The 13,031-nt window shown below is 42.1% G+C and overlaps 1 protein-coding gene across 5 annotated transcripts in view; it reads right to left on the bottom strand.

The window, feature by feature from the left end:
• rusc2 (RUN and SH3 domain containing 2) overlaps positions 1–13,031 on the bottom strand; it is a 45,350-nt gene that overhangs the window by 19,625 nt on the left and 12,694 nt on the right. For all 5 annotated transcript variants that reach the window (XM_074639424.1, XM_074639422.1, XM_074639423.1 and 2 more), the window contains exons 2-3: positions 3,168–4,909; positions 727–1,342 (exon numbers count right to left, since the gene is read on the bottom strand). In XM_074639424.1, the coding sequence (XP_074495525.1) occupies positions 727–1,342; positions 3,168–4,721 (2,170 nt within the window). In that variant the 5' untranslated portion in view covers positions 4,722–4,909. The remainder of the gene's footprint in view (positions 1–726; positions 1,343–3,167; positions 4,910–13,031) is intronic.

Here is a 13,031-nt window from a genome sequence, read left to right as displayed (position 1 = left end):
ATGGGAATGTTTGTGTACAACCGAATGATGCAATGAAGAATTTAATTCAACATACTGTTTTTTTTCTTTCTGTGTAAAGAAAAAGGTTTAGTTAACCTTTGGAAAGGAATAACAGCATTTTGATATATTAAGTTCATTTTAAATTCCATTCTGCAGTTTTCCTCAGAATCAATATGCTTTATCTTTGCTGTTTGCAATGTTCAACAACCACACAAGGACAAATTCAGTGAATCAATCATCAGTGCAGCCACAAAGCCACCGCCCTGCACTGCTCTCATATGGTGGTTACAGCAGGATAACGCCGTCCCAACTGACGGCGCCGTCACGGAACCGTAGCACCCACCCTCCGGTTTCCCCCTCAGGTTAACACTGTCATCTCTGTCAGCAGTGTTGCTGTTGTTTTCACTGTTAGCACCGTTAGCTACGAGCCGCCAGCTCAGCTGTTGCTATGTTGAGAGTCGTGTGGAGGCAATAGAAATGCTCCCAGTCTCGCATTTAGCATCTTTAACGGGTGGTTGTATCTGTGGTGCATGAACTACTTTTCTATATCCACCCTGTAGCTACACTGGTAACATCTTGTATAAAGGGTGACTTCGTAACATCTGTTCGGGGATGGAAAATAGCACTCTTGGCTAACTCTGGTGCATTTACAGCCATGTTTATTAATGTGCACTGTTCCTGTTAAATAAACCAATAAATAAATAAATCTAGTGAGAGGTGACGTACCTTCAGCCTTGGCCCTGGTCTCCCTCGCCCCCTCCAGGTGTCGCTCGATGCTGCCTTGACTGTAACATCTGGTAAAGGGTACAGGTGACAGGCTGTGGCTGTCACCCTCCACACGCTGCTCTGGGATGGGAGAGAAATCCACAGAGGAGTGGGAGTGGGTGGAGTACGTGGAGGAGAACGGATCTGCAGCTGCCTTCTGCGACGGCGAGCTCCCCGAACCTCCGTTTCTCCGTTTGCTTCTTGCGATCTCTGCGAAGGAGGTGACTCGCGGAGGAGGAGGCGGGGTCGTGGTCGTGCCGGCGCCCTCGCTGAGCCGGACGGGGCAGCTCAACATGCGCTCCAGAGATCCGATCCGAGGGGACGGAGACTTGTCCAGGTTGCGGTCGTAGCTGCGAGAGCGGGGACGGCTTCCTGAGGGAGCTCCGATAACACCGCGGCCGACCACGGGAGGGGAGATGTTGACGTACACCTGGCCTTCAATCACGGCGGCAGCAGCAGCAGCAGCAGCAGCATCGGCCCCACCAGCTGCCTGCTGATTCTTCTTCTTCTCCTCGTCCTCCTCCTCGTCCTCTTCCTCATCATCATCATCATCATCATCATCATCATCATCATCTCGCTGAATGAGGAGGAATAAGAAAGAACACAACAGTCAAATTTCCTCCAGAAGATTATCAGATAAATCACATTACCAACCATGGTGATTACTTAAAGGGCTTTTAAAAAAGTCCTGAACTGCCCTCAAGCTAGATTTGCTTTGGCACAGTGGCACTGTTACTGACTGGCATTAATATCCTTCAGCTCTACGTAACTAAAATAATCCTCAGACATGATGTCAGATAACCCCAGACAGTGGCTGTGATCTAAAGTGAGCCAGACTAATACCACTGTCATGGCTATTTCAAGTTCAGGGTTATTGTCATTGTCACCAGGCCTTCAGTTTAGTTGGCAGTTTAACTGCTACTTGCCCATCGTGCTTTGAAAGGAGTCAAAATGCTTGACCCACTTGACCTGACATAGGTTTCTGCATGATGACGCTGCTACGTATACAGTATATACAGTATATATATACATCCTTATCGGCATCAGTGTATTACATACCGTAACTTAAATGTCGGCATGCTCCCAGTTTGGAATCTAAGTAATGTACTGCTCTGGACGCCACGTTAGTTCGGATCCGAATGTCACCCAATAACACAAACAAACTAACCGATCAATGCAGAGGTAGACCAGCAACTCCTGTATTCTGCGAGGTAAAATTACTGTTTTTGTGAATGTAGTCTGGTGGCTTTGAAGACAGGGATATAACCGCTTCAGCTCCCCATCGTAAAGGGCTGTCTAAGTTTTTCTGCTGCTTCCGTCCACAGCTGCTTTACCTCACTGCCAGACCGCCCTTTCTGACGGGGAACTGAAGCAGTTATATCTATCTCTTTAAAGCCACCAGACTACATTCACAAAAACAGTCATTTTACCTCGCAGAACGCGGGAGTATACATACAACCACACTTCAAAAAATACGAACTAACCTTATCAGTTATTTCCAAACGTAGCACAGCTAAATTTGACTCAGCTAGTGTTAGCGTTCACATTGTTCATAACCTTATTGATTAGCTTACTTTGGTAACCTATGTCACTGCTTTTTGCTAACGGCTGAGTGGGCGTTTCCATTTGAATAAAACAGAAAAGAACACAGATGGACCCGCCCATTAAATAAAATAAAAAAACAACAAAACATTCCCTCTTTCTCTGTCTCCTATTGTCTCTAAAGGTAGCACTTGAAGTAGATCAGCATATTTAGTGTACTTGTCTTGGGTTGTATCCACATGGTTGAATGCATTTATTCTAAGTTGTTTTGGATAAAAGCGACAGCTAAATAAATATAATATAATGTAATTTACTCCATACCATTTAGTGTTTATTTATACCACATGTTTTTGTATCATTCCCTTCCTTATTGAGTCCGATGTAATTTGACCAAATCAAATTTATCTCTGCTTGCTATTTTGTATTCTTCCATTTTCATTGCCTTAATCTACCTATTCAGACTGTATTTCCTCTCACTTAAAGTAATAATGACTTGTTGGTGTAAATTAACTAAATGTACTGCCTTGACTTGATTAATTATGCATACCGCCTGCGGCAAGCTGTGTTTTTTAAGATACAAAAGAACTGGAGTACAAATCAAAGAGTTTTAATTTCTTTGGATTATGTAATCATCTGAATTATTTAAATGAGTAATCTTCAGTTCTACCTTTTAACAAATGCTGCACTTAACGAGCAAATGTGTTTATTTCCAAGGACTCTTGTGCTCTATGTTTTTCCATGTCCTGTATTACAGCTGGCACTGTTTTACACACAGATCAACTGCAGCAAAAGAAGCACAAGTGTCGATGGCTGATGGACTATAAATTGTTAAAACTAGTAAGGTAGGATTCTCCACTCACCCTAGATGACTCTCCATCTTCGTCTTCTTCTTCCACACCCTCCTCATCGGCTCTCTGCCTGAACAGGAAGTACTCGTGGGGCTGGGTCGGGGTGGGGCTGCCTTTGCTGTGCTCATCGGAGCAGCTGTTGACCGAGGAGCCCGCGGGGCTTGGGGACGACTGGGATGACAGGTCGCAGGTCACCAGCTTGTAGTAGTTCTGGGTAGCGACGACCAGACGCGCCTCACTCTGCAGACAGGAAGCGAGGTCTCCGGACGACCCAGAATGCGGAGGGTGGTACGAGTTGCAGTTGGCGTCGAGGTCAAGAGCCCCCTGGTGCTCCACGGCACAGGAGCAGGTGGAGGAGGTGGACAGGTGAGGTTCACGGATGAGAGGGAAGGCGCTGCCGAGGCAGGAGGGTTGTAGCTGGGATACGGGAGGTTCAGTCGGGGAGGTGTGAAGGTCCAGATAGAAAGCGCCTCCGGTTGAGTCTCGCTTGTTTCCTTGTGGATCGGAAACAGACGAGGTGCAGGAGTGGTCCGTGGAGCTGTTGAGGTTGGTGTGCCCGGAGGATGGCGGCTTCTCCGGAATACTGTTGTTCATCTTGTTGTAAATGGCGCTGAAGTTCACGAGCACGCCGTCCGAGCTGTTGCAGGAAGAGTCGCTGCCGTAGCCCTGCTGGCACTCCGAGAAAGGCTCCGAGAAGGCCTCGGGGAAGTGCTGAGGGTAGTGCTGGGAGAGGGCGCAGCAGGAGCAGTGCTGCGTGGAGGAGCTGGAGGAGCTACGCCCACACCTCATTGGGTGATCTTCATCCTCTCCATCGTCATCGCCCCAGTCTTGCTCTCCGCAATCCATGGACATGTTGGAGCCGCTGCTGCCGAGGCGCAGCTGGCTGTCCAGTCCGAGAATGTCCAGGTCCTCCAGGTGGGTGGAGAGGTCCGAGGCAACCGCCCTCAGGGACTCCCGACTGCTTCCACCCACCGACCGGTGCAAGAGAAAGGGCTCTGAAGCAAAGCCGAGGTCGTGTAGGTGGAAAGGAGCCAACCCGTCATCGAGGGCACAGCCAGTGTCACTGTGGAGGTGAAAAGAGGAGTCTTCGAGGTAACCACTGAGGTTGTTGTCGCCATCCTCCTCCTCCTCTTCATCCTCGTCTTCAGTATTCAACAGGAACGGATTATGACGTAACGGATTCCTGTTCCTCGGTTTGGCTCTGGGTAACGTGTGCGCCGCAATCAGCTGGTCCTCCGAATTACTCGAGGTAAACGATGAATCATCGCTCGCCGTGCTGCCTCCCCTCCCGGTAACCTTCCTCTCTCTCACTCCGTTGTGGGAGGCCCAGGAGCCGCTGGAGGTATGGATCAGGCTGCTGTAGAGCAGAGCCTCTCTCTGAAGGACGTCTCTCTCGGGGAGGGAAGTGGTGCGACTCAAGCCAAGGTTCTCCGGTGGGATGAACGGGTTGTTTCTCTTCAGCGAGGCTCCGCAGCCGCCCTGCCGCCGCCCTGACACCTGGCAGTGCACCAGGGGGATGTGATGCACGATCAGGGTCTCGCCTGACAGCTTAGGAGGGCTGTCCATGGTCCAGGAGGGAGGGAGGGAGGGACTGGAGGTAGAGAGGGAGGCCCTGTGTGGGTGAAGGTGAAGGTTGATGTGTGGCTTGTTGAGGGTTGTGTTCACTCTCTGTTAGCTGGGCCCAGCTCTGCAGGGCTGCCAGGGATTTGGAAGGAGAGGTCAGGGAAGTCAACGCCGTGGTCAGAGTGGTACATCTGGAAAATACCAAGAAACAGAGAGAAGAAAGATGTTACAGGAGCAGGAAAATACAGGCACCAAAGCACACATTTCACATGCAGACTCGAGGCTACATGGACATATAAATCATGTAGAGAGAGTCCTGGAAATAGAGCGAGAGAGAGTGATCAATGAGACTCATTTCCTCACACACAACATTTTCATGTTTAACTTCAGTTGAGACAAATTCGTTCATATTTTATTCCTCATTGTTTTTAATGGCAAATGAGTTCCTCCTTGTCATCGCATTAATTTCTTGTGCCTCATTATTTCTTTTCTGTGTGTTTAATGTCTACGGTAACTTCTGTATTTTTCAACCTGGACCCTATTTTTCCATGTTTTTGTGCCTACTTGACTAATAGCAACAACAATTTCTGAAGTTGCTGCTCACAGGCTGCTATATGGAGCTATTGGGGCAAGCTAGCACCGTCATTTACGTCCACTAAAAGTGCTTGTTTTTGCCATGACAGGCTCCGATTGTTATTATGTCTGACAACATTATGGAAGGAGTCTCACTCAGAAAGGCAAGAAAAATGTTTTATTTCTCTGTAGGGTTCTTTCCATAATGTTGTCAGACACTTATAGTAACAATCTGAACCTGTCGGTGGCAAAAACAAGCACTTTTAGTGGACGTAACGTTACATTGACGCTGCTCACTTGCCCCTGCAAACTCGTTTCATGGCTGCCGGTTACAGCGTTATCCCTCAATACTGGAACAATTTCAGAAATTGTTGTCCCCATTTAGTCACTTAGACACAAAAACATGGGAAAATATGTTGAAAAAATACCAAAGTTACCCTTTAAAGTCAAGTTTACCAAATAAGTGTATCTAAAATAGCCACAGTAACAGTACAGAACTACAGTATATCCTGCTGGACTCATCTGTGCACCGAGCAGAGTGAGTCATCCACACACACACACGCACACACACACACCAAGCAGCTGACTCTTAAACTGGGCTATGATCTCATCCCTATTCGCATATTACACCCTAAATGACACACACATACCGACACACTCATAGTACAGCAACAGTTTCCCTCACCCTCATTTGTCACACCTAATAATGAAAATAAAAATAAAACAACTGAACATCTCTTTCCTTTGTTAAGGCTAATAATATATTTATCTGATTACTGGTTTATCTCAAATAGCCGATTTAAAATCATGGAACAGTTTTAGCACCTTGTGATCTGACTCATGGACACTTTAGTACACTTGCGTTGCAGATAATCACACACTGGCTGCTGATGCATCGTATGGAGGACGGAACCTGCTAAAATAAAAATAAAAAAATAAATAAAAAATAAATAACTTGATAAATAATAAATAATTATGCCATTAAATGAACACAAATTAATATTTAAAATAAATGTAGGTATTCATTAATTGATTAAATGTGAGATAAATTGTTATTTCTGTCTTAATTTTATTTTTTTATTTTTGTATTATATTCCCTATCTTATCCTATTTAAATGTTTATATTTATTTATTTTTAGATATAACAGGGCAACAAAGTCTATACTAATGAAACTTTATTTTGCAAAGTTAAAGGTGTGACATGTAATGGTTTTCGATGTAAATATATAACGCCTAAATTAGGCGAAGAGCAGGAAAATAATAGCTTCTATCTCATGCTGGTGGTATTTATTTAGTTCCTGTGTTTCTTACATATAAGACTACATTTTCCAAAATGTTCTCTGCATTGTTGCAGGATGACATTTCTTCTGTCAACAGTTTTCTTATTCGGCTCGCTGAAGAAGATAAATATGTTGAAAGTCATTTTTCCATCAGCCTTTCCCTCGCTCCCTTATCTAAAATTACATGGACTCTTAGAGCTTTGTTTTGCACATTAGAAAATGTTGGATGTCACATAATGTTACATGCAGTATTAAATGCAGTTCAACAGCTGGGAGGCGCTGACAATCATTTGTTATGGTGGTTTTATTATTATCTCAAATGAATGTGGAAGTATATATATATATATTTTTCAGTGCACCTGTTTGTAGATGGATGGTTATTTCTGTTGGAAAGGTTACTGGGCAGCCTCAGAGTCTATTGGCCGCCCTGCCAGGCCCAGGTTTATCAAATCTGTCTTGTATAAATTAATTCATCCTTTTGTAACGCCTTTAATTTCCTCCAGTAAAGTATTATAAGGTACAATATGAGCTGGATTAGGAATGAAAGTTTGCTCTAAATCCTCTGCTCACCGGATCATGACCTGGACCAGACGAGTGCTAACTAAGACTCAGAGTAATCCCTCTATTACACCTGCTTAGTAAAACATAATCCCAGATACAGTAGCTCGATTGGAAGCAAATTTGAAATGAAAGTTTGATTCTTAAATCTTTTTGCAAAGACTGGAGAGAAATAGAAGTTGCAGATTAAAGAAAGAAAATCAGTTTTAGGGGACTAAAAAGGAGGAGGCCAAGCCAAAAAAATCACACAGAGATGTACAGACACAGATTCACACAGGTAATAATATGCAAAAGCGAATGCTGATGAGACTTTTACGAGCACAATAACAAGCAGGTGCACAGTGAGTACTGCTTCATCATTTTTATAGCTAAATAAAGAGAGAAGAGAGAGGCCAGCTGAGGCGGCAGACTGCAGGTCTAAATGTTGCCGTAGCGTGGTGGGACAGCTTTACTCAGGAGCAGGTTAATAACTGAGACGCCACTCTTGACACAAATGACCTTTTTAAGCGGAGGGGTGGATGGTATTTGCTGTCAGGGAGGCTTCAGCTTCACCTACACAGAAGTGGAGCTCAACCTTTTAATCTCACAGCTTCAATGGCCTCCTGCTACTGCACGTATACATGTATGAATTTTGACAGCTTGTTTTTTAATATTTTGACACGATAAATTATAGAGACAAGGCAACCATTATTTGTTAGACCGTATTTGTCACAACATGAAATACCTTCTAATAAAAAGTATATTTCATGCTTCACTGGAGTAGCTGGGAGTCACCTGCCTTGTTCAGAGGAACCTCATGATAGCTACTGAGAGCTGGGAGAGCTTTTTTAAATTCATGTTCACAATGCAGATTATTCTAGAAGGTTCTAGCTGCAGAGCTCCAGGCGCGGGCCCACCTCCTCTGCAGGACTCCTTCCGGTCCTGAACTTGGAGAAGGAAGTGACTTGTGTATGCAAGAGACGATCATCAGGATATGATAACATGCATTCATTCATTTGAATATCCACCAATAACACCACGGTCAACAATACAACCTTAATATTTCGATGTAACTGTAACTTATAAAGTTAGGTAACGTATTGTTAAGCAGCAAATAACTTGTACTAACCTTGTGAGTTTGCTAAAGCTGGCTAATGTTGGCTAGCTATGCTAATGTCATTAGCAAACTAATGTTAACTTTAGCTAACATCAGCGAACTCATAAAGTTTGTTTTAAGTCATTTCCAAGCAAAAATGTGAAACATTCGCTGGTTCCAGCTTCACAAATGTGAGGATTTTCTGCTTTTCTCTGCTGTATATCATCATACATTAAATATATCTTTGGGATTTGGACCATCTAACAAAAAAAGCAATTTGAAGAAGCTTTCTATGGAAATTTGTGATTATTTTTCAAATAAATGACAGATTCATCAATTATCATCAGTAACATCGCTTAAACTAAAGCATAAACTGAGTTAATGTTTTGTTTTGTTTGTCTTACCATATTTTGTTACACTATATTTCATTTATTAGGTTTTTTGTACTCTTAATTGTCTGATTTTACTTATCACATTATCATTCTTGAAATGTAGTAACTGTGTTTTACCCATGTACAGCACTTTAAATTTTATTTTGAAAGATGCTGCACAAATAAAGTTTAATATTATTATTAATTACAATATGAGGTTACAATAGACGAGTGCATTTTGTATTGATTATGTAGTAACGGCCACAAAAAGCCGGATACTCTTCTACTAGCCTACTGGCTTTAGTGACCTGACATCATGGAGGAAGTCAGAGATCCTCTTGTTATGTAACACCAAAGTACTCGACTGCAATTAACAGCCGAAGCCAGTAGTAGTAATAAATATTCCCTTTAATCGTGCACAAAGATAACTCTGAATGTATCTGAAGTCTGATGGTTCCTGTCAGTGGAAAGTGACATTAATACGATTAGCTTAATGGTTCAGATGAAGAGTGCAGGCAATGTTAACAGCAGAGAAGGGAGAATAAAATTGGTTTAAGAGATTAGCTGCAGGGTCAGGCAGGCTCCAATGTGTAATGAGAGTTCAGACAAGACAGTTGGTGTTGGGAGGACAGTAACGTAGGCTGCTAAAATAACTGTCTTCTTTTGTCCCACTGTCTTTGGCTTTATGTCTTTCTTAATAACTGCTCTTGTGGATCTCTTTGTAGAGAGAATGTAATGCAGGATGGATCAGGTTTGTTTTCTATTTTCTGGTACAGAGATTTGTAAGCAAGACTGCTGCAGACAAAATAGCTACTGTATGTGGAGCAACATACCAACACTGACCACACATGCAGAGAAATATGCTGCATCCATTCTCTGTCAGTACAAAGCAACAGTCTCATCTAATCTGGCATGGTTTTCTGACGAGGCAGCTCAAACCAGTCTGACTCTCCATAGATTTTTTGGTTCTGCAGCACCGAGTACAACCACAACGAAATGAACACTATACTGTATAGCATGACCTTCATGATTTTAAGCCTTGAATCTTAAATTGTACTGTGTGTCGTCGTCTGGGGACTGGTATGGTAGTAGTGCTTATAGTGGTAGCTGTAAAAGTTCTGTTTATGCGTCTATTTTCCACCTACAGAGTATTTATATATGCCTAGGATGCTTTCATGGGATGCCAAATGATCTGTGCAGTCTAGTTCTTTACACCGGCTGGTTACTTCACCATTTCTTGCATTCACTCACAGAGAAAAAACTTGATTTCATCCCAGATAATTCCTCTTGGTAATATAGCGCTACAGGGATGACATATTTTTGTAGGCCAACCAGGAAATTAGCATCGCCCTGCTTCCCTCGACAAAATGCCAATGGGAATTTTCCATTGAGTTTTGGATTATTGCAGAAAATAAGCTCCATGGCAAACACACATCTATGATACCTACAGGTTTTGCTCTGTAAAATAATCTTATTTTATAATTTTTGAAGTGTAAATGCAATCGGCAGAAGTAAAAAGCTAACATTAGGCTATAAACGAACTACACCACGGTCGCATGAGCGCGAGTATAAAAAAGAGGCTGTAAAGACAGAGGAGTCGGCATGAAGACGTTTGGTAGTCTCATTTAGCCCCTTGTTAGCAACAGCCTTTTTTAAGACACGTAAAGGCTTCAAAATTCACGAGTGGAATATTTACTGACGTATTTCATATCATAGAGCAAAATGTTAAAATCTCTTAAGCTTGCGTTAACCACAGACCTTATTTCAGGCATCTAAACTAAAACCCATTAAAAAACCCAATGACTTCCAAACGAGGCAACTGGAAGTACTAACATGCTAACTAATTTCTGGGTTTTAGCACTCATTCCTGTAGCACTCTATTAGCCATGTAAACAGCACAGGAATACTGTCTTTGTCAGAATAAGGGCAAAAAACTGACTATTTTGTGCATGTAAATGTAGTCTGTGAAACTGCTCTTAGATTTTGGTGGCATAAAAAGGACTTGCTTTTAGGAAAATCTTTTTCAGATAGCAGTTGAAACCTCTGACAGATCACTGAATGAAGGTAATTAAATTATGCCCCCCAGCATTTAATTTAAATATACAAAGATGAACCTTTGACATGCTGAGCTGATTTTATGATCTGTATGGTTCACTCTATCACATATAATTCACTCTGATTACTTATTCTTGGGGCTGTAGTTAGTGATGATGTTGTATTATGGTAAAGCATTCCTGAAAGTCAAGTAACGGTAAATTTAGGCAAAAAAGATGACCTCAGAAATGTGTCACTGTCCTACAGGAACCATGATCCTGAGGCATGATTCATCACAGCCGCTGTATAGCATGGTGTGGACTCAATGCTGTCCCTTATAAGAGTGGCACACTGTTGACAGATGCATTTAGGCTACCAGGCTATTCAAGTATTCAAGTACACACACAGAAGCAGAGAAACTTGTGAATGGGACCATTGAATAGACTCGGCCATTATGCTCCAAAGCCAGAGGAACCATCAATCATCCAAGACACAGCTCAATAATGGGGCTTTTTCATGCTAAACATGCACATAAACTGGCAGGACCACCACAACAAATTCCTCTACATTTAGTGTTCATTCCGAAAGTTAAAAAATGATGTTGTCCAGCTTCTCAGCAGCTCAGCAGAGAGTATTTCACATAGTAGACCAAAATGTCCCTTCTCCCTTTAAGACAACAATAACAGCTCTGAGATCAGATCGGGTTAACAAGAACAAAGAAGCGTAGTCTGGCCAATCGGATTTCATTTCCCACGCAGCATCAGAAACCATAGCTACAACGAGCCAATCAGAGGGAGCCATGCCGTGGCAGAGACATCACGAGAAAACAACCACAAAAACAATACAGGGAGGGAAAATGATGAAGTGTTCATGGCAACAGTACGAAGAAAAAGAGACACATAAATGCCTTTAGACTGAGGTTTGTGTTAGTCTCTACAATACCTCCCTCTGCATTGACAATTGCTATCTGCTGTCCTACTCTGATACTGTTTGTGATACTATTTCTGGATGTGATACACCTTGTAAATGCTTGTTAAAATCAAAGGTGTCGACATGTTTCAGGTTTGCTGCCCCCCCATGAGCAACATCAGTTAATGAACGAAGAAAAAAGAAATCCAGATTGTTGATTTTGTTGTCAGAAATACTGTCAGCTAGGTAAAGTACAGCTTTCACAATTAACCTGAACATGCTCTTCTCAAATCGGAAATCAACAATCTTACTTGAGCATGAGTATCAGCTGATACTGTATATAGCAACTAGTGATGCACAATATGGATTATTTTCAGCCGATACAAATAACTGATAACTGCTTCTCATGACCGATACTGATAAGATAACCAATAATTTCACATTTTTGTATTTTAAAAAGAAGTTTAAGGGTAAGATGTAGTGAGTAAAGACGGATGATTTAATATTCCATAGCTCTAACCTACCCAGATCTAACTGACATCACTATTGTTAACACAATAAACACAAAAAAACAGTTCTGACTCTGAATGTTCATTTATTCATTATTCTAAAAAAACATGTATTGCAATCTTCCTTTGAAACTGTGGAAAACATCCACAAACATCCACATCCACTGGCCTTGTTAATTAAATGAAAGCAATTTGGCTTCATATTATCAGCCCATAATTTCATCGGCTATAATTTCATTATTGGAATAATACATAATAATATTGGGCCCGATATATATTGTGCATCCCTAATATCAACCAATACTTAAAGCTAAATGTTTAAATTACTACATGCAATGTGGAAGGAGCTGCTCGTGGTGACGAACTCACAGATTATTCTCACCCAACTTTGCAGTCCTCAGCTCTTCAGAGTTTTTTAGTATTTTTCAACTCAATGTTTAAGTTTTATTGCACGCAACTTTGCTGTTTTAATTCATCCTCACCACTCTTTGGGTGCATTGTGATAAACCCACTGCCGCCTAGCACCAAATTGCATAAAGATAAAGTTAAAGACAAATAGCTGGTGAACAAAGTGGAACATTTCCCACTGGAGTTGGTGGAAACCAAAGTGTGACTTCCATTCATCAGGTGGACTAAAACAACTCTAAAAGTTTGCTGGATGTATAAATAGGCACTGTTTGCCACAACAACTGTGTATTTAAAGCTTGTTCTGCTGCCCCAGAGTGGGAAAAAAGCAACGATTGTCGCTTTAAAAGCATCCCTAACATTCACTAGAACAAAATGGGACAAACTACCAGTAATTCAACATGGAAAGTTATAAATTCCAGACCAAACCACATATAACTGAGCATCAGCAACATAGGAAAACATTGGCTTTGAGGCCTTTTAGCTTGAAGAAACAACCGTCTGCTTGACAGACCACTAACTATCATTTAAAGGTTGTGTTCTCCCCGAGCAAGTGATGATTTATCTGAGGTTTAGGAGGCGTTTCTAGCCGTTCTTTT

This window comes from Sebastes fasciatus, chromosome 6 (genome assembly GCF_043250625.1).
Source record: "Sebastes fasciatus isolate fSebFas1 chromosome 6, fSebFas1.pri, whole genome shotgun sequence".
NCBI lineage: Eukaryota > Metazoa > Chordata > Actinopteri > Perciformes > Sebastidae > Sebastes > Sebastes fasciatus.
This window is presented reverse-complemented; position numbering and strand designations above follow the sequence as displayed.